Source organism: Dryobates pubescens, chromosome 4 (assembly GCF_014839835.1).
Source record: "Dryobates pubescens isolate bDryPub1 chromosome 4, bDryPub1.pri, whole genome shotgun sequence".
Lineage (NCBI taxonomy): Eukaryota > Metazoa > Chordata > Aves > Piciformes > Picidae > Dryobates > Dryobates pubescens.
The window spans coordinates 46,412,490-46,440,360 of record NC_071615.1 but is presented as its reverse complement, the minus strand read 5'-3'; the positions used below and the strand labels follow the sequence as shown (position 1 = coordinate 46,440,360).

Below are 27,871 nucleotides of genomic sequence, written 5' to 3'. Positions count from 1 at the left end.
CATATCCCCAAGCACCACATCCAAACCACCTTTAAACACATCCAGACTTGGTGACTCCACCATCTCCCTGGGCAGCACATTCCAATGCCTGACCACTCTTGCCCTGAAAAAAGGTTTCAGTCTAAACCTACCCAGTCACAGCTTGAGGTTGTTCTCTCTTGTTCTGTCACTAATTCCCTGTGAGAAGAGACCAGCACCAGCCTCTGCACAATGTCCTTTCAGGTAGTTGTAGACAGCAATGAGGTCTCCCCTCAGTCTCCTCTTTTTCAGACTGAATGGCCCCAGTGCTGACTCCCTTGTAAAGGAAAATAAAGCCAGGACTTACAGTAAAGAGAACTGGACTTTTTGGTGACAGGTGCTTCTAGTACAACAAATTTACTGCCAAATAACAACCAAAAAAACATTGCAAATAATAAATCGCAACTCACTTCCATTAATATTCCACCCCCGCCCCCAAGCCCCCCAACCTGTGCGTTTTAGCCTTATTTCTGGATTAATTTTTTTATGGATTCTTATTGTTGTAAATTTTAGAGTACATTTCTAAAGTTCTGCAGAATTAAATTTGGGGGTTTTAGTAGCCATACTTCTGTTCCTCTGTGGCCTTGCAAAGTACTGCTTTTCTGCTTGCTGTGTAAGATCTGCGTCTATTTCTGACTTTGAGGTAATACAGCCAGAGTGTGTTTGTGCCATGCTGTTTGTGCTGATGACTTCTATGTATTTTATGCACTCTAGCGAGGAGCATGGGCTGCCCAGGAACTATTTTAGGAAGAATAAATGCTTATAAGTAACAGTGCATTATAGAAATCATTATGTTGGCCTGCCTAGCTTCTCTCTGCCTGAAGTATACAGCAAGACCACTTGCGTTCCCTTGGCAGTGTGATGTGTATGTACAGGAACACATAGAGCCTTTCATCCAGCTGCTCCAGAACTTGAATGGAGTATATGAAAGTGGGAAGGGATTGGAAATTAAGTTGTAACAGACAATACTGTATTAAGAGATCAAGTGAATAATGAAGGAAGAGTATTGCACTGTAATTTTCTCCCATTTTTAATACTACTAACCTTGGCAGGAGTTAGTACTAAGAGCTCCCCAGCAGCAGAAGCAAAAGTGGTGCAGCAGGATGTGCTGAGCAGCGGAGTTTACTGTCTGCAAAAGGATTTGCCTTGTCATCTCTTTAGCAGCATGGAATGCTGTACTACTGTCCTACTAAGACAAAACCTGAGTAAAATGTTACTCATAGCAGTAGTGGTGTCTTGGTAGAAAGTGCTTTAGTACAGTCAGCTGCCCACTAAGGTTGGCAGGCTTCATCTATACCTTTCCAAGTCTTACAGGTTTGCTTTTTTTTGAGGCATTTTCTTTCATTTTATTTAGATATTGCTGTTTGAAACTTGTTACATCCTATGTATGTATCAATAAGAATTCTATAAAAGCACTAAGCTCCCAGAGTGGCTGTTAAACACCCTACTTTTGTTACTCCTCAGATGATAAGGCTGAAGAGAAGCAATGTGAGCAGACAGTACATGATGTGAATACTGTGCCTTACACGGAGTTTGTCTTGAGACTGAGCATTTGAGTATGACAGGGAGCATTTGTGGGAAGCTTCAGCATACTTTCTTACCAGGGGTAGCCCCAATCTTAAGCATTTTTTTCCTCAGTATAGTTGTTAGACATACTAAAGTAGTCTGCTGCTCTCGTTTACAGAAGTAATGGGAAATCCTTGCCGTTTGCATTAAGCTGCAGCTGAATTACATTTTAGATAGCACTGTCTTTGCTTTCCTCTTATGCTCAGTTTTCCTTTGCAAGTGAGCCTGCCAGTCTCTTTTCAGTGGTGCCCAGTGACAGGACAAGAGGAAATGGGCACAAACTTGCACAGGAAGTTCCCTCTAAACTTGAGGAGGAACTTCTTGACCTTGAGGGTGGTGGAGCACTGGAACAAGCTGCCCAGAGAGGTAGTGCAGTCCGCATTTGTGGAGTCAACCAAAGACCATCCGGCTGCTGCAACTTGCTCTCAGTGATCCTACTCTGGTGGGGGGATTGGACTAGATGATCTCAAGGTCCCTCCCAGCCTCATCTTTCTGTGATTGGGTCACATAGGTGAACGTGGACTATGGGTCTTTATATTATGTAGAAACTTCATTGTAAGATACGAAACAAATTCTGTCTTCCTGGTTTTGGAAGTGTCTATGACATTGTCCTTTTTCTTTAGTAAACAGGTCTTACACAAAATTTCCTTGTACCTCAGCATGAGACAATGCTGCTTTACGTCTGCATAGCTAGAAGAAGAAACTGGAAGAGAAATACTTAATGCAAATGCTTCTGTGCATGCATGAACATGCTAGCATTTCTGTAAAAATTCTGTCAACCCTGGTAGGAAACAGTGTTCTAAAAATAGGGAAAGAATAAAGGCTGCATCCTGGATTAATTGCTTACTACTTTAAAGCTGTGATATCCTGGAAACTTGTTTCATTGAATACACTTTTAGTGTCTAAGCTAGTTACTATCATTTTGGGTAAGGCTGCAGGCTAAGCTGCCATTTTTTCCAGTTCACTGTTTTGATGATCTCTTCCAGCCTTGACATTCTTTGGCCCTTCGAGTTACATATGTATTACTAAAACATAAAGTGTGTAGCATAGCATGGTGCCTGTGTGTTCCTGAAAGTAAAACTCTTAAATACTTAAAAGCAGTCATTTCCATACCATAAACAGCAACGACCCATTGTTGGAAGGCAAAAGCTTTCATTTAAATTAAGTTGAATTGTTCTATGACCAGGTAGATAAAATACATTCTAAAATAAAATAAACAAGGGGTTTCTTTCATTTAATGGGTTTTCAGTGGTTTGAAGAGTTTCAGGCTGAATAGGATTTTCATCATTTTTAGATTACTGTAAGAAAAGGGAGTAGCTTCATAGTTGAATGAGGTAAAGATTTGAAATCCTACTGCATTTCTCCTTTCTTTCCTTCCCATCTTCCTTTTACTGAAGTAGAACATTCAGGTTCGATCTTATGCTATAGATTATAGATTTGAAGTTCTTAAATTAGCCTTTTTGCTCTTCTCAGGACCACAGCAGCTAGGTATTGTCCTTCTAGGTGATTGTCTAAAAATGGATGCATTATTTAGGCTCAGGCCATACCAGCATTAGTTGATAGAAGGAGACTTACACATCTAATTCTTACCAACTTGATCTGGTTATTTTGAAGTAGAATTATACATAGAATATACATAGAATCCATAGAATAAACCAGATTGGAAGAGACCTTCAAGATCACTGCGTCCAACCCATCAACCAATCAAACACCACCCAAACAACTAACCCACGGCACCAAGCACCCCATCAAGTCTCCTCCTGAAGACCTCCAGTGATGGCAACTCCACCACCACCCCAGGCAGCCCATTCCAATGTGCAATCACTCTTTCTGTATAGAACTTTTTCCTAACTCTTCATCTCATGGTTTTGTAGTTGATTATGCTAACCAAGTGCAAGGTCTTAACTGGTTTTGGTTGAAATTAACTCTTTTGGCAGGAGAGCTTCAGCCCAAATGAATCAGCTGACCTGGTTCCATGGAGATGTGTGTGCCAGTAGTAGAAACGTGGCACAAGGCTAACAGTGGTCAGGAGGAGGAGGATGGGACTACCTGTTTTGCCAACAGTATCAATTATGTCCAAGTCACATACAGAATCATGTAACCTCGAGAAACTGCTTGGACTTGTTCCCTGCTTGTAACAAATCCGTGGGAGATTTCCTGTCTCAAAATTAACAGAATAAAAAGTGTTTAGCTATGAGAAACTTCTGTGGTTTGTGCTTCTTTTTTATTTTTTTAAGCATCTGTAAAAAAGATTTTAACTATCATGTGAATTACCAAGAGAATACATTGCCATGGTCCCAGGCTATTTGTGTTGTTTCTTATCCCTGACATTTTAATTCACTACTGAATTTATACTTTGCATGTTTAAGTGCTGGTAAGACATGAAAGTTGTAGGGTTAAATTTGTAGACAGTGCTTTAAAGCTCCTATGATAATTGTTCTTAGGTATGTATTCCTTTACTGTGGCTCTTGAGACAACTATTTAATAGACAACATTTGAATAATACAAATGTACGGCTGGTAAAAATGGATTAGGGTTTCAGGGTGGTACCAATGGGTGATATTTAATATTGAATGACATGTATTAAGACAAATGCTTTTATATATAATTTATTTGGCATTGTAAATGCATTTATCTTGTGAGATACAGACCCCCTGTTGCCACATGAAGTATTCTGGAAAGGTTCAGAGTAAATAAATAATAAAACCACTTTGATATACAATCTAACAGTATTAAATATTAAGACTTTCACATGATTGATTTTAATACTTAATTAACTTATTTAAAGTCCAATGTAACTCTGTTTTTGTATTAAAGATCAGACAGACAGAAGTTAAAATGCAGGAAATGTTATTAAATGGGACAAAATTAATTGCATTTCATGATCATCAAACTCACTGGCTGTTAACCTGTCCATCAGGGGCATGATTTTGTTTGTTTTGTTCTGGCCCCCAGCTGATGTTAATGTTAATTTGCTCTACCTTGTCAGTCCATTTTCATGTTTGCATCGTTGTTTTAATGATGCATAGTCTGATACATTTTATAAGAGAGAACAGACTTGTGTTGTGCTATCCAAAGTTTGTCAGATTGTGCACTTTTCTTTGGAGTTAGGAAGACATGGTTCTTCCTGAGGCATGTTTCTTCATGGCTGGTGGCAAGCAGCGGAAGAGGCAGAGTAGAAACCTTAGCTAGATTTAAAATGATGGTGGATTGTTTGAGGTTGGAGTATTTCTGACTTGGTTTTTCATTTGTTTGCTTGTTTGTTTGGTTTTTTTTCTGAGTGGGGAGAGGTGGGGTAGTGGTTTATGCTTGGTTGGTTTTGTTTTGGTGGGAGAGGTTGAGACACTTGAACTAGTATCTGCTGTATTTGAATGGAGATTGTAGTAGTAAAGGGCTGGTGATGGAGAGTGTAAGAGCTCAACTGCTGTGAGATGGGTGGTCCATATGGCCTGAGTAAAAATCACTCCCAGAGCAAAGAATAAAGCAGTGAGTATTACGTAGTGGAACAAAGCTTTCGAACATGTATTAGTGAGTGGCTTAGTGAAAAGCATCCCGTTCACAGCATCGCAAATGGCCCTCATTTTACAAAGCTTGTGCCTACAGCTGTCTCCTCTTCAGCCCTCTGTTCAGAGCAAGCATGACTTTTAATTTTCTTTGGATTTTTGTTTCCTTTGGTTGGTTGATTGGTTGGTTTGGTTTTGTTGTTTCAGGCTTTTCTTGGTTGGGTGGGTGGTTTGGGTTTTTTGTTTGGTTTTGTTTGTTTGGGGTGTAGTTGTTTGGGTTATTTTGGCAGAGTTTGGTTGTTGTTGCTTGTTTTTCTTTTTTCCTGACTTAGGAGGAATAATTTAAAGCCCAGGAGATTTGTCTAGTGAAAGAATAATCAGGCTCTGGAACTGTTTCCAGATTATTTGCGAGTCACCTGTACTTTGTTGTTTTAAACAAAGACAATACATTTTTATTCTCTTAATACCTAAGTCAATATCTGCTGGAAAATCCTCAGTTGTGTGTTCTAACATGCTTGATGACTTCATAAGCTGCAATTGAGGGGCAAAGTCATGAACCCTCTGATGCTCTCAAACTTAACAAAACACGCATAAGACCATTACCACATCAGGCATTTGCTTTTCCTTTGGTCATTTTAATCAACTTGACTTTGCAGGGCAGATAATTTATACTTAGCTGAACAAGTATTTCCTCTACTTGTCATCAATTTAAGTAATCAAAACTGTAGACTTTGCTATATAGTATGAACTAAAGGCCCAGAGATCATTTGGAAAAGATGGTTGATACGGTCTAATAGAATGAAACAGTGTTGTTCAGCTTCATCTTTAGCTTAGTGGGTTCTCTTTTTCCTTTCTTTAAGGATAAAATGTTTTGCCTTTTTGGCTTGATTGTCTGGTGCTAAGAGGATGTCAGAGAGCAAGAGTGGGACAGTTTGTACCATTCTGCCCTGTTCCCAAGTACCCTGTAATTTCTCTCCTTTTGTTTCACTATCAGGGTAGGAGAAGAGTGGGGGAAATGGATGTAAAAGCTCAGAATGGCCTTACTATTTTTCACCTACTCATTTACATCTCCAAAATATCCTTTGTGAGACTTACATTTTTAATTTCTGCCCAAGCAATATATATGCCCTTCACATATTAAACATTAATTTCAATATCATAGAATGCATGGGCTTGGAAGGGACCCTTAAAGGCCAACTGGTCCAACCTGCATGCAGTTAGCAGGGACGTCTTTAACTAGATCAGCTTGTTCAGAGCTCCATCAATACGTTTTGGTGTGTTTTGTAGTTGGAAATCATTTTAAGAAGCCTATATAAACTCTGATATGATTTAGGGAAAGCTTTTAGATGAGGTGTTTTTAGAGATTTTTTTTTTTAACTAAAAAAAAACCCATTAGTAACTATTTTTAAACCAATGTTTGTTATCCAGAAACTGCTCTTTGAATATGTATGTGTTGAATGTTTGTATTCTGTATCTGCTGCAAGTGAAGAGGTAAATGGAAGTTTTTCAGACAAACAAGAAAAGTAGTTGATACCTGCTGTGTATAGAGAGCTTGTCAGTCAGTTAGATGTTAGCAAGCATCAATTAAGTCTTTTCCTAATGGAAATTGGTTGGTATTTTATAGCCTGTGGTGTATGGTGGAGGTCATGGGGAGAAAGGTTGGTGCACTGTAAACAGCTGTCTCTGTAGATTCTCTTTAATATCCAGTGAGGTTCTGTGTTGGATTCTATAAACCCATTTCTGAGGGGATTTTGGTCTCCACTAGGAAGTTAGGCTCATAGGTCCCAAGCTGCTTCAGTGGAAAGCTGGCTGGATTCATTCCACGTGCATTGGTCGGCAAGGAGCAGACCTATGATGCTGTCCTTGGTGGCACATGAGGATTCACCATGCTCATCTACTTAAGGAGAGCTGCCAGACAAGGAGTTTATATGCTTGTCTTTTCCTTGGGCTCATACGTGGATTAGTGTCTCTTTTCATTCTCCTAACCAGATAAATGTATTATAAGCAGCTTTAATTATTTTTCCATGTATAAAGAATAGTTGAACTTCCAATGCTGGGACGGGTGCCTTATCTTTGGGATTTTTGCCCCTTCATCTTTGGAGGGGGGGAAAAAAGAAGGAAAAAGTAGGAACAGATAACAGAGACACTTCTAGCTTTGACTGAGATGTTCGAGTTTAAAGAGATGTGGAGTCTTTTAATCTAACAATTGAATTTCAGATTTTTCTAACACTTTTATTGCTTCACATTGAGAGTGCTTGTAAATTGCATCTTACTTAACATGAACAATATGTTATAGGCCATTACAAATCAACCACAAACCTGTAAAAAGTTAATCTGTCTTGGGGTAAGATCCAAAGTGTGATCATAATTGCTAAAAGAGCTGAAAAGAAGTACAAAACTAAAGAAAATTACTTGGTCTAAGGAGTGACAGGACTAGTAGGTAGTGGTATTGTTTTTAAAAACAATCAAATGTATCTGTAAACAAATAACTGATTAAATCACTGTGCAAGAATGGAAAGTGAATCTATTCAGCTGCTTAAAACTGCTCAAACTGTCTGTAAATTATGGCTCCTCTATGTTTTAAAGGCATGGTATCTGGGGAGTATTTAGAAGAAAAAATGAAGGTGGATTAAGAATCATAGAATGGTCCAGGCTGGAAGGGACCTCCAAAGGCCATCCAGTCCAACCTCCCCTCACGCAGCAGGGACATCCCCAACTAGATCAGGCTGCCCAGGGCCTCATTGAGCATCACCTTGAGTATCTCCAGGGAAGGGACCTCAACCACCTCCCTGGGCAACCTGTTCCAGTGTTCTACCACCCTCACGGTAAAGAACTTGTTCCTAACATCCAATCTAAGCCTGCTCTTCTCTAGTTTGAAGCCATTGTCCCTTGTGCTGTCACTGCAGGCCTTTGCAAACAGTCTGTCTCCATCTTTCCTGTAGCCCCCTTCAGGTACTGGAAGGCTGCTATTAGGTCTTCCAGGAGCTTTCTCGTCTTCAGGCTGAACACCTTCAGCTCCCTCAGGCTGTCCTTGTAGCAGAAGTGCTCCAACCCCCTGACCATTTCTGTGGCACTCCGCTGGGCTCTCTCCATCAGGTCCATGTCCTTCCTATATGGAGGGCCCCAGACCTGTGCACAGTGCTCCAGGTGCTCTCTGTATCTGCTGTCAACACATCTTTTGAACAGAAGAGTATAAAAGAGCAAACGTACTGGAGCCAATTTCATATTGTGCTATGGATGTATGACAATATAAGTCTTAGATGCCTCTTAGTTAAGTGACGACTGCCAAAACTGCAAAGACCTGTAAGGTCATTTCGTGCCTGGTTTTCAGTTTGAAAAGCGTTTGGGGTTGTGCCTTGGTCAGAGTGTGTAGTAAAGCCTGAAAGATCACAGTTTGAAATAAGTTTGCAATTTTTGTGTAGACAAAATCAAGAAATCATTAGAAAGGTAATTACAATGATATAGCAAAGGGGACAAGAGCAGCAACTGAAATTCCAGTAGCATAAGATCATAAACAGCTCTTCCTGCAAAGTTGGTTTTTATGGTTTGGGCTTTGGTTATTTTTATATTTTTTTTTAAGTAAATTCATTCACTTTATTTATTTATTTATTTAAGAGATCAGGTCATTATAAACAACTCTCTGTATTATTTAGCCATAAGACTGCAGGTAAACATTGAAATGTTATTTAAGTGGCTATCAAGTTCATAAATGTACTTCTCCAAGTTACCATTCATGGATTTTTCATTCTTATGGTTTATAAAATTACATAAGAAACGCATGGAGTGTGCTTGCATTCAGAATAGGTTGTGTTGGACTAGTACAAGGAGTTGTTCAGGGCAATTTTAGTTTAGTGGTGTGTTTTATCATAGGATTATGAGATTGCAGTGATTTGACATGAAGGCATACTTCTGCGAAAGTGGGCAGTCCCATCTTCCCTCACGCCTTGACTGCTCTGCAGATGTTTTCTTGAAGCTAAAAAGTACTGAGATGATGGTGTGATTGTTTCAGCATCACACTAACGACGGTGCCTGGACAAATGAAGGACAAAGCCTTCAGAAAATGCAGCTGAGAGAGAATCCTTTTAGAACAGCCTGGGTGCCTCAGTTTGAAAGAAAATGCCTAACACCACCCCAATTACCCCTTTTATTGGGGGGGGTGGGGGGGTGGGGAGGGGTGGTTTGAGTTTTTCTCACAGAGCTGAGTAGGAAAATCAAGCAAATCAATAACATAAAAATAATATACCAATCCCAAAAGTGTGGTGTGTTCTGTTCTTCTTTGTATATTTATTTTTAAATACAATTATCTGGAAGTTAAAAGGCTAAGATACATGTGAACTACAAAGCTACAAACTCAAATGTCCGTCACATGTAGCAACTTAGTGTGCTTGTGTTGCGAGTTAGCTACATCTCTTTCATGCTGTTAATAATTTGCTGTACAGTCACCAAAATACTGCCTTGACAAATGTACTCTTGTGCTGTTAATGCACTGTAAAGGTCACTTTTCCTTCTTACCACTCTGACCAGAACACCATCTGCTTTTCATTCTTGTATTGGCATTCTCTTACTCCTTGCAACAACGACTAGCTTCCAATGCTGCTCAACAGGAACTTCTAGTGTAGTTAGTATTCGCATAATGGATAGTTATGTGAATGGCATTCAGAAGCCAGTGATGATGAACCCTTGTCACCTGCTTCCTGGGGTTGCAGTTTTGGGGTTTCTCCCCTTTTGCCCCTCATTTTTGAAAGAACTTCTTTGTGAATATTCACGAGCTGGATGACTATGTTTCTTGAAATGCTTCTGTAAAACCATCTTTCTAGAAAGCAAATACTGATCTTGATAAAACTGAAGTTAGCCATCATACCAAGCAGTGTTACCACATCCTTTTCTTTTTACATGTGTTTGTGTCCCTCTCTCTGTATCTTACACTGAATTTATGATTTCTGAAAAAGTATTGGTTCATAAGAAGTTTTTCTTGGCTAAGAGATCCTGAGCCAGAAAAGTGATGATGGTGGGTCTCACCTCAGCTTTGTTCTACAGCCTTCATCATCCACAAGGAGTAGCATAAGTTCTCCCTGGAATCGGACTAAAAGAGAGGTTGGGGAGGCGAGAAAAAGGAAAGAAAGAGACTTCTGCCCCACTTCAGTTTCTGACAACCACGCTTAGACTTTCATTTGCAGTGTGATGGTTGGAGTTACTGTAAATATTCTTTTGGACTTCAAATAAACATTTGAATGGGATCACTGTTCTTCTGCTGTTATCATATCTAATGTTAATGTGATGCCTGGAAAATAAGGAAAGATTTTATGCTTTTTTTGCTGTTGCCTTTTGTGATCAAAAAATAGCTAAACAAACACCTGAAGTGTTTCTCTGTTGTCTTTTTTTTCCCTCCAGATAAATACCCTTCAGTTGGAATTTACTACTGCCAGTATGTATCATTCTGTGTCTGAAACCAGTCACCCTTTGCAAACAGAGGAGCAAGAAATAGGTATCGATCCCTTGCACAGTTACATAAACAAGCCAGGGGAAGGTGAGTTTCATATTCCTTTACTTTTTAGACTTTGTGGCTAGAAACCTTCTGTAAGTGTGTCACGACAACTGTACCTGTCCTAATTTGTTTAGCTCTCTCAATGAAGCCGAACTGGGCAAGTTAAAGAACATTTCACAGAGTATCTGTAGAACTCTGTGATGCTAATAAAAACCAGGAAAAGTCAGCTTTCAATTACAGGCAGACACATTAGCCAAATGTTTAATGCACTGTCATCCTTTTTTTAATCATAAACCAAACACTGACTTTGGCGTTGGAATATTGAAACGCAGTGTGGCTTTACGTTGTGTTCTCAGACAGCAGCTCTTACACTGCTTTGGGTTTAGGGATTTTCTTTTTCTTTCCAGTTTCCTTGGTTTGTTTTGTGTTTTTCTAAATTCTGAAGTAGAGTTCAGTGCGTTATTTTGGATGAAATAATGAAAAGGAAAAAAAAAAAAAGAAAGAAAAGGTTGACTTTCCTTTTTTTCTTTCCTATTTGATTAATCTGTATTTCTATTTGAGGAAAAAAATCTTGGAGGTTGAGCTAGAATGGCCAGGCTCTAAAGGTAGAAATGACTATGTAACCTGAAGCAAATTAATTAAATAAAGTATTTGGAAGACTGTAATGAATAGTGAGAACAGACTGCTTGCACACTGCAATGCATGTCTGTGTTGCTTGTCTTTTCTGCTTATTTGCTAGTAGTGACAGTAGAGTTGGTTCGAAGAAAGTGATAAGCTTAACGAGAAAGCTCGTCCTTGTCATGAAAACATTCCTCAAGTACTTGGTTATATACAGTGGCACCTTAACTACCTGTAATTTTCCAGTCATTGAACACATGTACCAGGAGGGCAAAATAAAAAATTCATTTTAAATTACAGAGTTAAAACAACTTTGTCACATTTGCTCAGTCCCTCACCTAGATCAACTGCTCTGTGTGGCTGTATCTGTCTATAAATCTTCTGTTTACTAGTGCTTATTAAAAAAGCTATGTCAAGCTTTACTTAGCCAGGTTTATTACCTCAGTTTTATAAGAAGCTGATGTTTTGCTTTAAAATATATTGGTGAAACTTCATTGTCCCTTTGAGCTAATTTTATTTCCCCCCTCCCCCATTTTTCCTTCATTGGTTTCTAAAGCTTTTTCAGTGTTAGAAATTGAGAATGAACATCTAGAGGGAAGTATTTCAAAAGCTGGTGATTAAATGAAGTAGCTTTTCTGGGTCAGTGTTCCTTCTCCCTTATATTTGGCGTCTTTAACGTTATGCAGCCATTTCAGTTGGGTAAACTAAATGCACTTTTCTACATAATTTTAGAAACTTGAAAATAATCTTTCCCAACAACCTTAAAGAAAAACCATTTAGAATCATCAGGGTTGGAAGGAACCTCAAGGATCATCTAGTTTCGACCCCCCCTGCCATGGGCAGGGACACCTCACACTAGATCAGGTTGCTCAGAGCCACATCCAGAGGAAATACAAGCTTAATTTTTAGGCAAGCTAATCAAGAAAAAGATAAACATTTTATCCTGTTCTTTTTTTTTAATTTTCCTTAAAAATGTAATCCTTTCACCTCTGTTTCAAGAAAACAAAAAAAAAAAAGATATTTTTTTACCCTCTTAAAAAAAAATACCGCAAATTAATTGTACCTTTTATTGTGCCCAGAAGTGATTAGTTACCTTGCCTGAAAAGGTTGCTCATTTTATCTCAACCTTAACATTTCTATGACATACAAAGTTATTAGTATTGAATTGATGTTTAAAAGTGCCATTAATTCATTTACCCCAAATGTTCATTAACAATGTAAATGTATGCTGATGTTCTATGAGACAAGGAAGTGACTAATGACTCTTCGCACTAACAACACTTAAAATGAATAGAAACTTTAGATAGCTAATCTTGAAGTAATCAAGACCCTCATTCAGCTTGGCATCTCTGTATGCTCTAAAACAGCTGTCAACTGTTAAAAATATATACACAACACACACATACGCACATGTGAAGATAAAGATATGTAAATACATTGGTTCCCCAAGCCATAAAGGTTACCAACTCTGGTACATTTTTTGTGTTCCATCTATGTAAATATTTTATATAAAGCATCCATTTCAGCTCCGAAGATTTATTTATTTATTTATTTATTTTGGTGTGCTGCAAAACGCATACTGCATTTTAATTGGAAACTTTATATATCCCAAAGAAGTCTTTGAAGTTTTAATGTCGCACTTTGAATACAGCAGATGCTTAGATGAGTGGTAGGTCTTTGGGCATCGAAGTATGCAGACATTCTCATCCAGGCAGCCTGTCCGCTTCGTAAAAAAGTATTTCCAAGTGTCCTGGTTTGACGCCAGGCAGATCCTCTCTTGCCCCTGAGAGGGACAAAGGAATGTCACTCAGGCAAATGGATTGCAAAAGTGATGGAAAGCCTACATGGAAAATCAGTAAGCGTTTTACAAAACCACAAAGCATAGTGGCAAAGAGTCCCAAAGCATACAGAGTCCCTTACAACACACCCATATGCCTCCCAACAATTCCCTTCTCCCCACCTGAGGGTATACCCATACCCCCCAGAGTGCTTTCTCTCCCTGCACCCCCCTCCCCCAATCCCAACACTGCACTGGTTAGGCCTCACCTCGAGTGCTGTGTCCAGTTCTGGGCTCCTCAGTTTAGGAAGGATGTTGACTTGCTGGAACGAGTCCAGAGAAGGGCAACAAAGTTGGTGAGGGGCTTGGAACACAAGCCCTATGAGGAGAGACTGAGGGAGCTGGGGTTGCTTAGCCTGGAGAAGAGGAGACTCAGGGGTGACCTTATTGCTCTCTACAACTACCTGAAGGGGGGTTGTAGTCAGGCAGGGGTTGGTCTCTTCTGCCAGGCAACCAGTACCAGAACAAGAGGACGCAGTCTCAGGCTGTGCCAGGGGAGGTTTAGGCTGGAGGTTAGGAGGAAGTTTTACACAGAGAGAGTGATTGCCCATTGGAATGGGCTGCCCGAGGAGGTGGTGGGGTCGCCGTCGCTGGGGTTGTTCAGGACAAGGCTTGACAGGATGCTTGGTTGCAGGGTTTAGTTGATTAGGTGGTGTTGGATGATAGGTTGGACACGATGATCTTGAAGGTCTCTTCCAACCTGGTTTATTCTATTCTATTCTAGCCAGGTCTGAGACTGCTCCCCTTCCCTTCTCCTCCTGTCATTAGTCCTAGCCAGTCCTAAGAGGCCTTGAGATACTCCCCCCACATTACCCAATAGGGAGCATCTCCCACAGGAGCAGAGAAGGAAGAAAGTGGACAAGAATGACTGCAGATGGATTTATAGGGAGCAGGATACTATGGGTATGAAATAGGCTGTTTCCTGTGTCCACCTGCTGGGTTGGACCCTCTGGACACCGGAGGTGTAGCTTATGTGGCAGTGACAGGAAGCACCCAGCCTAAACTGCCACACCAAGACAAGGTTTTTCAACTTAGCCTCAAGTTTCAGGCATGGTATAGAATCAACTCAGTGAAAATGTGTATCTTAAAAGTCTTTTGTAGCATGTATCACAGAAATATGGAGAGGAGGGGGCTCATCAGTCAAAGATGGTCTGTGCAATATTGTGGAGTATCAGGCCATCTGAGTTGTGCTGAATGCTTAAAGTATTGCCTTGAAGGAAAAGTGATAGGAGTCTTCACTGAGATAAGGTGATAAAAATAGAGCATGCCACTGATAAGGATGCTGAAAATAAATATTTAATCATAGAGCCAGTCGAACTTGTTTATCTACATGAAGTATTGTATTTTTAGTATGGGCAACTGATACCAAAACCTGACAGAGAACCAGGAGATGGAATGTCCAGATGAAGCTTTGTAATTCTCTCACAAGGCATTTTCATAAAATGAAAGAAATCTCAGAAATACATGCCTGTTAAGTGTGGCTGATTGGGAAACCAAATGCACAGACTCCTTTTTGTTCATTTGCTGTCACTTGAAAAGATAGATAGGATTCCATCAATATATTGATTGAGTCTAATAGTAGTCAGTGCTTTTATTAAAATCACAGTGCAGGTTTAGAGCAAAAACATGATTTCTTTGAAAGTGGGCTGCTAGCACAGTGGAGGGCAGACATACAATTCACAGTAGTCCTGCAATTTGAGAAGAACAAGAGATGGTGCACTAGGAAGCGCTGTGAGGATTAATGTTGCAAATGCTAGGCAGGAGAAAATGACCTGGCTGAATAAATAGCAGCAGAGAATTGCAGATGAGGTAAGTGTCGTTTGGAGAAAGATGTGGATGTTTGTAGCACTCCAAGTACTTTGTAACTGAGGAAATCTGAATCTCGAGTCTTGAGAATGTGCTTGTTTGCAAGTTTAAAAACCTCAGGATTTGTGGGAACCCAAAAAGGAAGTAGCTAAGGAATGTTTAGATGGCCTTCATATCTGCAAGGCCCTGGAGGTGATAGGAGATGTTGTACCCAAAATGTATGAGCAAGGATGGGAGTTAATATAGTGCTGCATCTATATAAAGATGCATATAAAGATAACACAGTTCTGGGTTAGGGCGATAATGTTGGGGGAAACTTCAACCCACCACAACCAGAGAACTTTATCAGAGAAACTGACAAATGATGTTTTTTGTCACTGTCAGAGGCTTATAAACCCTGAATATATACAAAGAGAAATTTCAGAAACTTTGTTCTTCTAGCTTCTCTCTTTATATTGCATTTGACAAACTATTTTGTTGATTTTCAAATGCTTAAGGTTTATATTACCCTGAAAAGGGATAACAAGGTTCACTGTTTCTGAGCTTCTGTAAATTTTTACTCTAAGTTACAGTATTCACCACATCCTGCCACAAGTTTTGAAGAGCACAGTGGCTACTATTCCCATTTCATTGATGTAATGAGAAAGTTGATCCTCTAAGGACAGACTTGAACAATGCATTTAATACTCTTTAATTTAATTTGCTCAATATCACAATTAATACAATTAAGGTCACTTGAAATGAAACTATTAACAAATGGGGTAATTTACTTTAACAATGTCAGTGTGTTCTCACAATTACATTTCCTTTAATTAGTGTACAAGCTATTACTTAATAGCATACTTCACACAGAAAAATTTAATGTGTTCTTTGTTCTTCATAGAAGAAAAGGGGAAGCATTTAATGGGTCTGGGTATCCTGGATTTGGAGTTTGGGGGATATATTTCACATCTAAAGGCTAGAATTGGTGGTGAGGACAGAGGAGGCTGATGTAGCTAGAAGGACAAAGCTAACTACTGGAGTGTGTGACTGAAATTAATCCAGTTGAGAAAGATCAATTGCCCACCTTATGCTTACCATTCCATTCCTCCTGATTCTCAAGGCTGCCATGGTCAAATACAAGAGATGGTAAAAGAATATCTATATTTCAATTTTTACCATATTCTCTGTGTTTCCATTTCACGTCAGTTTTGCTGTTCTGGTGTTAACCTCCTAACTGATCACTAGAAAGTATTAAGTTGTATACCTGTAAGTGATGTGGAGTTTGAGAGACTTGATTGAGATTAGTGTTATGCAGAAGACTTGCAGAAAACAGAGGGGGAATGAACTGACAGCAAAAATTATTTCCTGATCAGTCAGTAGCTATTCAGTCTTATAAGTTGGGGGTGGGAGGTGTGGGTTGCTGCTTACAACCCCCTTCAGTCAGAGAGACAATGCTAATGTGGATTGCCCTCTGACTTTTATCTGTCTCTGGTTGTAGAGATAATTTCTGTAATTACATTAAAAAAAAGCAACAAACAACAACAGAGTTGTAGATATCTCTGTGTGAGAAGTACATTCCCAGATAAAAGCACTTGAGAATGCAAATACAGAGAGTTCTTGAAGCCTTACTACTTTATCAAGTATTTGTCAGTAGTGTATTGTATGACATCACATGTGTTATGTAATAGAATCATAGAATCACAGAATGGTCCAGGCTGGAAGGGACCTCCACAGGTCATCCAGTCCAACCTCCCTGCATTCAGCAGGGATATCCCCAGCTAGATCAGGCTGCCCAGGGCCTCCTCAAGCCTCACCTTGAATATCTCCATGGAAGAAGCCTCAACCACCTCCCTGGGCAACCTGTTCCAGTGTTCCACCATCCTCAATAGTAAAGAACTTGTTCCTGAACTTCTTCCTTGTACTTTCTTATCCTGTCCAGGGAGAGGCATACACATTAAGTGCTTTAATTTAAGAATCCTTTTGAGTATGCATACTACTTTGTAGCAGACAAAATTGGAACGAAGAACCTGTTTGCATTATATTGGAACGGAGGATGCTAAGGGTTGTGATTGTTTTTAATGCCTTAGGCATTTCATGCTGCAGTTTGCACCAGGGCCTGAGAATGCCCTGTGCTCTTCATTGGCAAGTTTTACCCTCTAGGCAGCCAGTTTCAGTGTGCTCCACCAGCATTGTTGTTGTTAGTGGTCATTGTTCAGAAACCCGCTTTTTCTCTGGCCTTGGCTTTTCCAGATGTGGTAGAGGAGAAAGATCTGTCTTGAGTCTCGATCATTTTGTACTGGATAAATAAAAGCAGTAATGTTTTTTACATCCTCAACCACCATATGGTAACATAACAAGCGTTTTAATATTCATTTATTAATGATAACTACTGTTTAGGCTGCTTTTAATTGAGCTGTAAGAGGATCCTAGTGACAAAGGCTGTTGAAGCAACACAGCATGGCATGAACTGATTCAACCTGTCACTAGCTCCTTCCATACAGCTCATCATTTTCTCTTCTCTTCACTGTATTAGAAATACATTGTTATTAAGAGGTCAGTTAACAGAGAAGCTATGCATGTTTAAAAATACATATATTTGTCATAAAGTTAGTTGAAAATAGCCAGCATACAGTACATTTTTTCCTTTAAAGATCGTGTTTGTATGCATGACATTGTTGACATGCCCTTAGAAATTTGCCAGTAATAGACTCTCTGTTTTCAGTGCCTCCATGCAAACTTGTATTTAGGGAATGCAGGAGTATTTTCAGTTGCTTCATCTGTGGGATCAAACATGAGTAGTTGACAGTCTTGAGAATTCTGGCCAGTACTAGCTTCCAGAATCAGTTTTCTCCTTTAGAAGGTAGCTCCATTTTTATAGTGTCTTCACATGAGTTGCCCATTACATGAGTTCCAGTTCGGTGGTTATACTGAGTCATGGACAACCCTCACAAACGTTCTGCAGGGAGATTGCCTTCAGTGGTTGATAAGGCAGATATGAGAGAAGGCCTTTTGGACTGGACAGCAATATCTGTTGATCTAAAAGAAATCTAAACATTAATTTTGAAAGTTCTACTCTAAATCAGTGTATGAAAATAAGACCATTCACACTATTGATTAGGCTGGACTTTAGGAGGAAGTTCTTTACCATGAGGGTGGTGGAACACTGGAACAGGTTGCCCAGGGACGTAGTTGAGGCCCCATCCTTGGATATATTCAAGATCAGGCATGACAGGTCTCTGGACAACCTGATCTAATGGAGGATGTCCCTGTTCACTGCAGGGGGGTTGGACTAGATGACCTTTGGAGGTCCCTTCCAACACAAACCATTCTATGATTCTGTGATAATGACATTGGCACACTACCTCAGTTAAGTCATTTCAGTGGGGAGTTTCCAGTTCTTTCCAGGTACAGCCCTGCCTGAATACTGACAGAAATCACTTGTCAGCCCCATGGTGACTCTACTTTGGGAAAAGCTGATTTCGGCATTTATTTTCCTAGCTTTTCCCAAATCTAGGTTAAAGCTCAACTCATCTTGATTTGTACACGATAGTAATTAATGTTTGAGTTTACTTTTGTCCTGGCATACAGAATCATAGAATTATCTAGTTCCAACCCCCCTGCCATGGGCAGGGACACCTCACACTACATCAGGTTGCTCAGAGCCACATCCAGCCTGTCCTTAAAAACCTCCAGGAATGAGGCTTCTACCACCTCCCTGGGCAACATGTGCCAGTGTCTCACCACCCTCATGGTGAAGAACTTCCTAACATCCAATCTGAATCTACCCACTTCTACTTTTGCTCCTGTCTCCCTAGTCCTATCACTACCTGACACCCTAAAAAAGATTATAACTTGCAAAAGAAGACTGTAACCTACAAAGCAATCTATGAATTGTATGCAGCAAGCTGATACTAGAGATCTCTGTGTCTGAGGCCAGAGTTGTGTTAAAATATCTTGAGTTTAACTGCCACAGAGTTGATTGTATTAGAAATTGATTGCTCTGTGTAACAGAAATATGTCTGTTACATAGAGCAATCTCCTGTCACACAGTATCACAGTATCACAGTAACTAAGGTTGGAAGAGACCCCAAGGATCATCAAGTCCAACCTGTTCCAACAGACCTCACAACTAGATCATAGCACCAAGTGCCACGTCCAATCTCCCCTTGAACACCTCCAGGGACGGCGACTCCACCACCTCCCTGGGCAGCACATTCCAATGGCGAATGACTCGCTCAGTGAAGAACTTTTTCCTCACCTCGAGTCTAAACCTCCCCTGACACAACTTGAGTCAGTTTAGGAAGGATGTTGACTTGCTGGAGCGTGTCCTGAAAAGGGCAACAAGGTTGGTGAGGGGCTTGGAGCACAAGCCCTATGAGGAGAGATTGAGGGAGCTGGGGTTGCTTAGCCTGGAGAGGAGGAGACTCAGGGGTGACCTTATTGCTCTCTACAACTACCTGAAGGGGGGTTGTAGTGAGGCGGAGGTTGGTCTCTTCTCCCAGGCAACCAGTACCAGAACAAGAGGGCACAGTCTCAGGCTGTGTCAGGGGAGGTTTAGGCTGGAGGTTAGGAGGAAGTTTTACACAGAGAGAGTCATTGCCCATTGGAATGGGCTGCCTGAGGAGGTGGTGGGGTCGCCGTCGCTGGGGGTGTTCAGAGCAAGGCTTGACAGGATGCTTGGTTGTATGGTTTAGTTGATTGGGTGGTGTTGGATGATAGGTTGGACACGATGATCTCGAAGGTCTCTTCCAACCTGGTTTATTCTAAATATGTGGCCATTTATAAATGTCTGGAATTCCTTATCTTAAAAAAGGGAAAGGTTCAACCTGCTCTCACTTAAGTGCCAAGTGACACAGCAAAGCTTCAGTTTTAGTCTTCTGCTTGGCTAATAAGGCTTATTCTCTAGCCTCCCAGATACCTGTGTCCTTGTCCTCTTTGGAAATGCACAGCTAAGAGGTGTGGGAGAAATAAAGTACCCTCGTACTTATTTTAAGTGGTAAGAAATTACCTGTTAAAATGTGTGTTATTTATTGACAATCTGGCCTTTTAACAAAGAAAAATAGGCCTATGCTTACGTTTCCACTGCCACAACTGAAACAGCTGATACTTTAATGAACAACATACTGAGGGCCATCCAGGACATAAGGCAAATTAAGCAGGTTACAAACTGCATATCTTCTGCTTAGGTATAGGAGATCTCCCCAGCTCTGACAATTAGCTCCACTGATCAGGCAAGCAGACAGACAGAAACAGAAGGAGGCCATTTGTATCAATTTGAGAAACAGAACTAGTAATGAAGTAAAATATCCATACCAGGTAGTTTCACCTCTGCTTTGGAACAGAAATTAGTAACTGCTGGTTTCAGCATTGCCTTAGCAAATGAATAAATAAGTGAGTGCTGCTTAACAAAAGCTTGTTTTTTCCTGATGTTTACAAGTCAAGAGCAAAGGAATAATAATAATACCTCTAACCCAGAGGTTTGTTTGGGGGGTTTTGTTTCAAAAAGAAGAAACCATTTTCTGGACACACAAGCAAATATGAGTCTTGGTAACCTGACAGCTTTGTTTAAACATTGAATTTGAGTTTCCTTTCATGAAAATCTTTTCAAAGTACAGCAATTCAGCTGTGAAACCCTGAATACATTAATGATGACAAAGAACCTCTGGAATGAGCCAACGTTTGTTTTTGTTCTTTTACAACGTTTGCTGATGAATTGCACACACAAAAAATGTTGCAGGTTATTTTCATTTTCTTTTCTTACTTTGATAATAAATGTCTCCACTGTTTACCTTTTTGCTTAAGGTACCTTATTATTACTAATCAGCTTTAATTATTTATAGCAGAATGACTGTGAAAGATGTTTCTTTGATGTCAAAAAAGTCAGGGACCTCATCCTGTTAAAATTAATGGCTAGATTCCAGTTGACTGTAAAGGTAACAAGCTTGAGTGCCCTTATTGTCTCAGGGAAGCAGTAATTTAGCCCAAGGTTCTGGATCGTGGTTAGTTATTTGGAGTTCCTCAGTTTGGGGAGCATTCAGATTGCAGTCTCTTTGGTGTCAGGATTTAGGCATGCAGAGGCAGAATGCATATAACTGACTTTTAAAAGTCCTGGTCTTCATTTTACTCATACACAATAGTTGAAAAAAAAGGCTAAGTACACAGGATAATGGCAGAATGCCTTTCTCTCTAAAGAAAACAGTGCTAAAATGCAGGGAGTAAGAGAAATATTCATACCCTTTCTGGTTTTATTTCTTTCTCCCAAGTCAACAAAAAAGCAAGTCAACCCAAGTCTGAACAATACTGGATAAGGAATATCATGTTTCAAATGCATGTGTCTAAGCTTATGTTTAAATCTTGGTTTGTGTAAGTGAATTGTTGCTGGGGTTTGCTTCTAAATACCTTAAGCTTGAGATTTATGTGGACGTACCTAAACACACACACTCTGAAAAGACTGAACACCTCTCTCAGAACTACAGTATCTTTTACTTATTCATGAGTATTCCTGTTCAGCTTTTCTGTCACATCAGATCATAGAATCACAGATTGCTAAGGGATAGAAGGGACCTCAAAAGATCATCCAGTCCAACTCCCCGGCCAGAGCAGGTCCCACAGGAAAACATCCAGGTGGGTTTTGAATGTCTCTAGAGAAGGAGGCTCTGCAACCTGTTTGGACAGCCTCTTCCAGTGTTTTGTCACCCTCACAGTGAAAAAGTTTTTCCTTGTGTTCACATGGAGCCTCCTATGCTCCACCTTGCACCCAATACCTCTTGTCCTGTCACTGAGCCTGGATCTATTCTCCTGACACTTGCCCATGACATCTTTATAAACAGTCATAAGGTCAGGTCTCAGGCTCCTCCTCTCCAAGCTAAAGAGCCCCAGCTCCCTCAGTCTCTCCTCATAAGGGAAATGTTCCACTCCCTTTCATCATTTTTGTGGTGCTGCACTGGAGTCTTTCAAGCAGTTCTCTAAGATCCTTCTTGAACTGAGGGGCCCAGAACTGGACACAATATTCCAGATGTGGCCTCAGCAGGGCAGAGTAGAGGGGGAAGAGAACCTCTCTCAACCTGCTAACCACAGCCCTTGTGCTATACCCTGGGATACCATGTTTAGATGACTGCATCAGTAATCATGTGACTATAACATTTCAACTGCAGCACAAATAACACAAAAGGATATAGCTAATGAGATTTATTTTCACAATATTGTAGCAATCACACAAGCTTGTGACCCACGGAGTTTGTGCCCCATGGTTTGGTTGGTTCAAAAATGGAAAGCACAATTTGGGATGGGTTTTTTTCCATCTGTATGCTTATCTCATCCTATTAGAAGTTATCATACATCATAACCAGCATAGGAAGAATATCAAGACTATATATTCTCATAAAAATAGGTATTTGAAGCAGGCTGAAATGATATGTCTCGTTTATAAAGGAAGTCTGTAGCAGGGCCAGGAGGTCTCCTTCAGCTCCTGCTTTCTTTCAGACAATTTTTGGCGGGCAGGTATCCAACTGACACAAAATATGAATAACTTTGGTACATGTTGGAACATACATGCACAACCTTTCATGTTGTATATGCAAACTCAAAATAAGTATGCACTTGTCAGCTTATAAATTTCAATGAAAGGAATTTTTGGTAATAGAATTGAAAAGTGTTTTAGAATGTGTGGATCATTGTCACCTTTTCACTTTATTTCATCTCTCCTCATATGGAAAGGTGTCAATGATCCACACATTCTAAAACTATTTGGTAAAGTTTCATTAATGGTAGCTCAGTAGAGATATGTATATAGAAGTGTTATTAAAACATGGTGTGGCCACAAGTTTAAGGAGAAGGCTGAGAGGGGATCTGATCAATGTCTGTCTGAGGGATGGGTGTCAAGTGGAGGGGGCCAAGCTCTTTTTGGTGGTGCACAGTAATAAGACAACAAACGATGGATACAAACTTGAACATAGAAGGCTTCAACTCAGCATGAGGAGAAAATTCATCACTGTGAGGGTGCTGGAGCCCTGGAGCAGGCTGCCCATAGAGGTTGTGATGTCTTCTTCTCTGGAGACTTTCCAAACCCACCTGGATGCATTCCTGTGCTGACTACCCTGGGTGATCCTGCTTTGGCAGGAGGGTTGAACTCGATGATCTCTGGCAGGTCTCTTCCAACCTCTAACATTCAGTGATTCTGTGAATGCTGCTTCCATTTAATGATATCACTATCAAAATTCATTTCTTTGTGCTTGTTTCTTTCACTGTTTTGAATCTCTGTATTGCCTGCTTTTGGCTTAAGAAGAGGGAAAATTCTAAAACACACTAAGAATTTGGAACATCTCTCTTATGAGGAGAGACTGAGGGAGCTGAGGGCTCTTTAGCTTGGAGAAGAGGAGCCTGAGGGGTGACCTCATTCATGTTCATAAAGATGTGCAAGGTGAGTGCCAAGAGGATGGAGCCAGGCTCTGCTGGGTGATGCCCAATGACAGCACAAGGGGCAGTGGTGGAAGTTGAGGCATAGGAAATTCCACGGAAACATGAGGAAATTTTTTTCCCTGTGAGGGTGACAGAGCACTGGAACAGGCTGCCCAGGGGGGATGTGGAGTCTCCCTCTCTGGAGATAGTCAAGACCTATCTGGATAAATTCCTGTGTGGCCTGGTCTAGGTGATCCTGCTCTGGCAGGGGAGTTGGACTGGGTGATCTTTTGAGGTCCCTTCCAGCCCCTACCATTCTGTGATTCTGTGGTTATATATATTTTTTTAAATGTAAGCAATGACTGCTGCTTTTATCATTTCATTGTGTTATTCAGTACTGGGGGCATTAGCTGGCTTGACATATTGCTCAATCTACTTTACAAATCAGTGAATACAGTGGTACCTTCATATTTGCCCTGCAGGTTCTGTTGAGGTAAATGGAGTACCTGTCTCTTTGCTATTTTGTGATATTTTATCTGGGAAGCTTAAAAGTCAGATTTAATGTAAATAAACGCAATGCCCCCTTTAAAACAAAACAAAACAAAACAAAACACCCCCAAACCAATACCTGCACTGATTTTCTTCTCTTACTTCATTTAGTTCTGCACAAAAAGCTGGCAGTTAAATGCTTTTGCTCAAATAGTAGTGTGATGCATAAACTGTGGGGCTGGGAGACTGCACTGAAATTTCTGAACAAAACCTATTCAGTTGAGTGCAACTGGGACCACGTAACCAAAATATTAGCAGTAGCTCTGTATGATGAATTTCTCCACTAAAATTTTGATATCCTGTTACAAATTACTATTCTTGATCTTCCTAGAAGTTAAAAGGCACAAACTTCTTCCAGATAAAGCTTTTATGGCAGTGATAATTCTTTTCTTCTGAGAAATTGGATTTGTAATAGAATCAATGATTTAACCTTAGGAAAAATGAACTGTATAGTGTTTCAGTACTGAGTGCAACTGGAGAGATACAGTTCTTGTGTCAAATGCTTGGAAGTGTGTTTTCAGTGCTGAGAAACTGTTTTGAGTTTTATTATAGTTGGGGTACGTTTTCTATATGTTATTCTTAATACTTGGAGATGCCGTTGGTGATTTGGTTTAGTTTTCATTTGGCGTATTTAAAGGGTGGAGCCGCAGAACATAAATCTGTCCATTAACAGTCTCTTCTGTTTTGCACTCAGATGAATTCTCATCAAATTTCATTTGCTGACTGGTGGGCAGAACAGATGTTATCTTAATGGAAGAGAGAAACATACTGAGCCACAGGGCCACCTCCAAACTTCTGTGACCCAGTGCTGGTTCATCTTTACTGAAGTTCAAAAAGCCCCCTCCATTCCCAATTACGACAGCTAGGTGGCCACACTATTATCAGCTATACTAGGATTGGACTTGATCTTAAGGGTCTTTTCCAACCAAAATGATTCTGTGATTCTCAGATAGAGATTTTATTGCCAGAGAAAGCATGGCATTGATAGCTGCTATTCTGAAAAAAAAAACCACCCAGCACAACAAAACAAAACAACAGCAACAACCAAACCAACACAAAAGCCAGACTACAAGCCAGCAGCAAACAAAACACGCCCACAAAATAAAACAACCAAAGAAAGCCAAACCAAACACAACAAAAACATCCAAACAAAGCCAAAATAAAACCAACCAACCAAGACCTCAAACACACCAACCCCAAGTTTGTGTCTTTCTGACTTGATCTGGAAAAAAAAAACCCCAAACACAAAAGAAGGGATATAAGTCAGAGCTTGTACTGTGGAAGGCTCTAGCTCTGTGTTGTGGTTCTTGTGACTATAACCCGTGAAAACTTGTTTGAACAGTTCTGGAATGAAAATTTACATTTGGTTTGGTGATTGTTTTTTTTACAGGATTAGGTTTAATGTGTTTTATAAATTTATATGTATGATGAGCACAGGACAGTTTTACTTGTGGCATTTGCACCAACTAAAGTCACACCCTTGAAACTGTACCATTAAGGTACCTGATCGAGGGGAAGATCTGTATCATTTTTTTAAGCAGCTCCTTTGTAACATCCTTCTATTAGAAGCAAATTTCAGGTTTGGAAAAATACCAAGTAAGCCTGGTATTAAATGCTCCTTGGCTTTTCAGAAGAGAACATGTAAAGCTTGTACTAACTGGTCTTGGGCTCTTTCTCAAGTATTTAATTTTTTCAGGTTGGGTTGGTTGGTTTGGGTTTTTTTGTTTGTTTGTTTTGTTTGTTTTCCCCTAAGTGAAAATCACATATTTAATTCTGGACATGAAAAAAAAATCTGCTGTAAATAGCATCTTGGAATTAGTGGCAGAGGGGTTGGAACTAGATGATCCTTGAGGTCCCTTCCAACCCTAACAATTCTATGATTCTATGATTTATCATGTTACAAGCCCTCTAAATTTAGGAAGATACTTGCAGGTTTTCCATGATTTTAAAGACACTTACTCCTATCTGTCAGATTCCATTTTAGATTCCTATGGGAAAATGAGACTGCAGTTGATACCTAACATTTGCATTGCTTGAATAAAGACATTTTTATTTCTCTGTGTATTTCTCTGTTTCTTGCTAAAGCTGTAGCTCAGGGCAGACAACTTTGAAATTTTTGAACCTATCCTGAGTGGGGTTTTTTTCCCTTAATACAGAGAGATGAATTTTAGTTGAAGACTGTATTAACTATGACAATCTCCAAACTCAAATACAGAAGTCAAATACTTCTGATTTTTGTGAATCTGAAATCAGTTGATACTTACTTTTTATATAAACAACAAAATGGTAATTTCTTTAAAGCAATACTGACTTTGAGGATAGGAATTGATGACATCTGAAAATCATGCAGTAAATTCTGTGTACAGTGGTAATCTACTGGTAGCCTAGGATCAGGAGCGACTTAACTCTGTGAATCCTACAGCTTGGGTGCTTACTATAATGATACCAGGCAACCAGCACCAGAACAAGGGGACACAGTCTCAAGCTGCGCCAGGGGAAGTTTAGGCTGGAGGTGAGGAGAAAGTTCTTCACCAAGAGAGTTATTCGTCATTGGAATGTGCTGCCCAGGGAGGTGGTAGAGTCACCATCCCTGGAGGTGTTCAAGAGGAGACTGGACGTGGCACTTGGTGCCATGGTCTAGTCATGAGGTCTGTGGTGACTCGATGATCCTCGAGGTCTCTTCCAACCTTGGTGATACTGTGATACCGTGATACTGTGATACCAAGTCTTGCTGCACGAGAAGAAAAGTAAGCAATTACTTTATGATCCCTTCGTGCTGCAATCGCTTTAGGGAAAAAGGCATGATTGCTGAGAAATATTACTAATCAGATGTTTTTTAAGGTAATTTAAACCTTTAAAGGTTCCTTGAGGCATTGGAAGACCAGCATGGATCTTTATGAAAGCAGCAGGATTGTACAATTGCCCTGTTCAGCTGCCTGCTAGTGCCCCTTCTGGCTTTCTGCCTGGATAGCCTTTGATGCCTCAAGCCAAGCCACCACAATGAGACTTGTACACCTTATGATTACTCCTCTGTTTGCATCTTTACTTAGATCATCAAGTGATTCTCTGTTTATAAATTGACTCAATTTTGCATTAAAGGTGATGAGTCAGTTTGGGGACTTTTAAGTTACTTCAGTAGTTGTCATTTACTGGTTGCTCCTAAGTGTATATCTGGTTTCAATTTTGATGAAGTTCAGGCAAAGCACAATTTAAGGGCTTTGGATTGGGTCTGTTTCTTTCCCTTCTACAAGCCATATATCAGTGCTCCACAAGGTTGTGCCGTGGATGGTTAAAACAACACAGAAACACCTAAAAAAAAAGTAAAATGAAATCCACTTTGAAAATTTGTGCTAATTTCAGGCAAAAATGCTTTTTATTTGGTGTTTACAAATTGCACTTTTTAAACTTTGCCTAGAGGTACAGGAAAGTGTTTCAAAAATAAGATGTTTAAGTAAAATGACTACAAAAGCATGTAATTGTCCATTTTGGTGTATTTCTTCTTCTGAATAAGTTATGCTCTAATAAAAATTAAAGAGCAAGTTGCATTTCGAAGATCAGGTCATCGTAATTCATTGACATTAGGCCACATAACTGAATAATGTCTTACTTCAGTGAAATACATCAAATGAGATCAACAATTATGACTCATAAACATGCCTCCCAGGCATAAAACAGCAGGGAATTAGCATGTGAGGCTGATAAATATGCATGTAAATAAGCTCCCAAAGGAATAACATGGGTTTGATTGATAGGTTTAGAATTGGAACATATGTAAACCCCTTTATTCCTCATTCTGGTGTAGCTAAGTAAAGATGCGTTTTACTTGTTAAAAGTTTCAATAACTTTGTAAATCTTAATGCCACATCTGCTTTTGTGTGTGCAGGCACGTGTGGGTGTCGTTTGAGAAAGGCATGGAACTGGCTGCAGCGTAGGTGCCCTCACACCACGGCTGCAGTGCTTGCAACTTGGCACAGTTCTGTGTACGCCTGCACATGGCGACACCTTTGGGCGCTGCATGTCAGGTGGTCACAGGCTCACAGGATGTTAGGGGTTGGAAGGGACCTCTGAAGATCATCGAGTCCAACCCTCCTGCCAGAGCAGGACCATAGA

General features: G+C 40.1%; 1 protein-coding gene across 1 annotated transcript in view; it reads left to right on the top strand.

The window, feature by feature from the left end:
• Window positions 1-27,871, top strand: part of TBC1D5 (TBC1 domain family member 5) — a 329,215-nt gene that overhangs the window by 117,521 nt on the left and 183,823 nt on the right. The window contains exon 4 of the mRNA XM_054161226.1: window positions 10,479-10,614. Within this exon, the coding sequence (XP_054017201.1) occupies window positions 10,515-10,614 (100 nt within the window). The 5' untranslated portion in view covers window positions 10,479-10,514. The remainder of the gene's footprint in view (window positions 1-10,478; window positions 10,615-27,871) is intronic.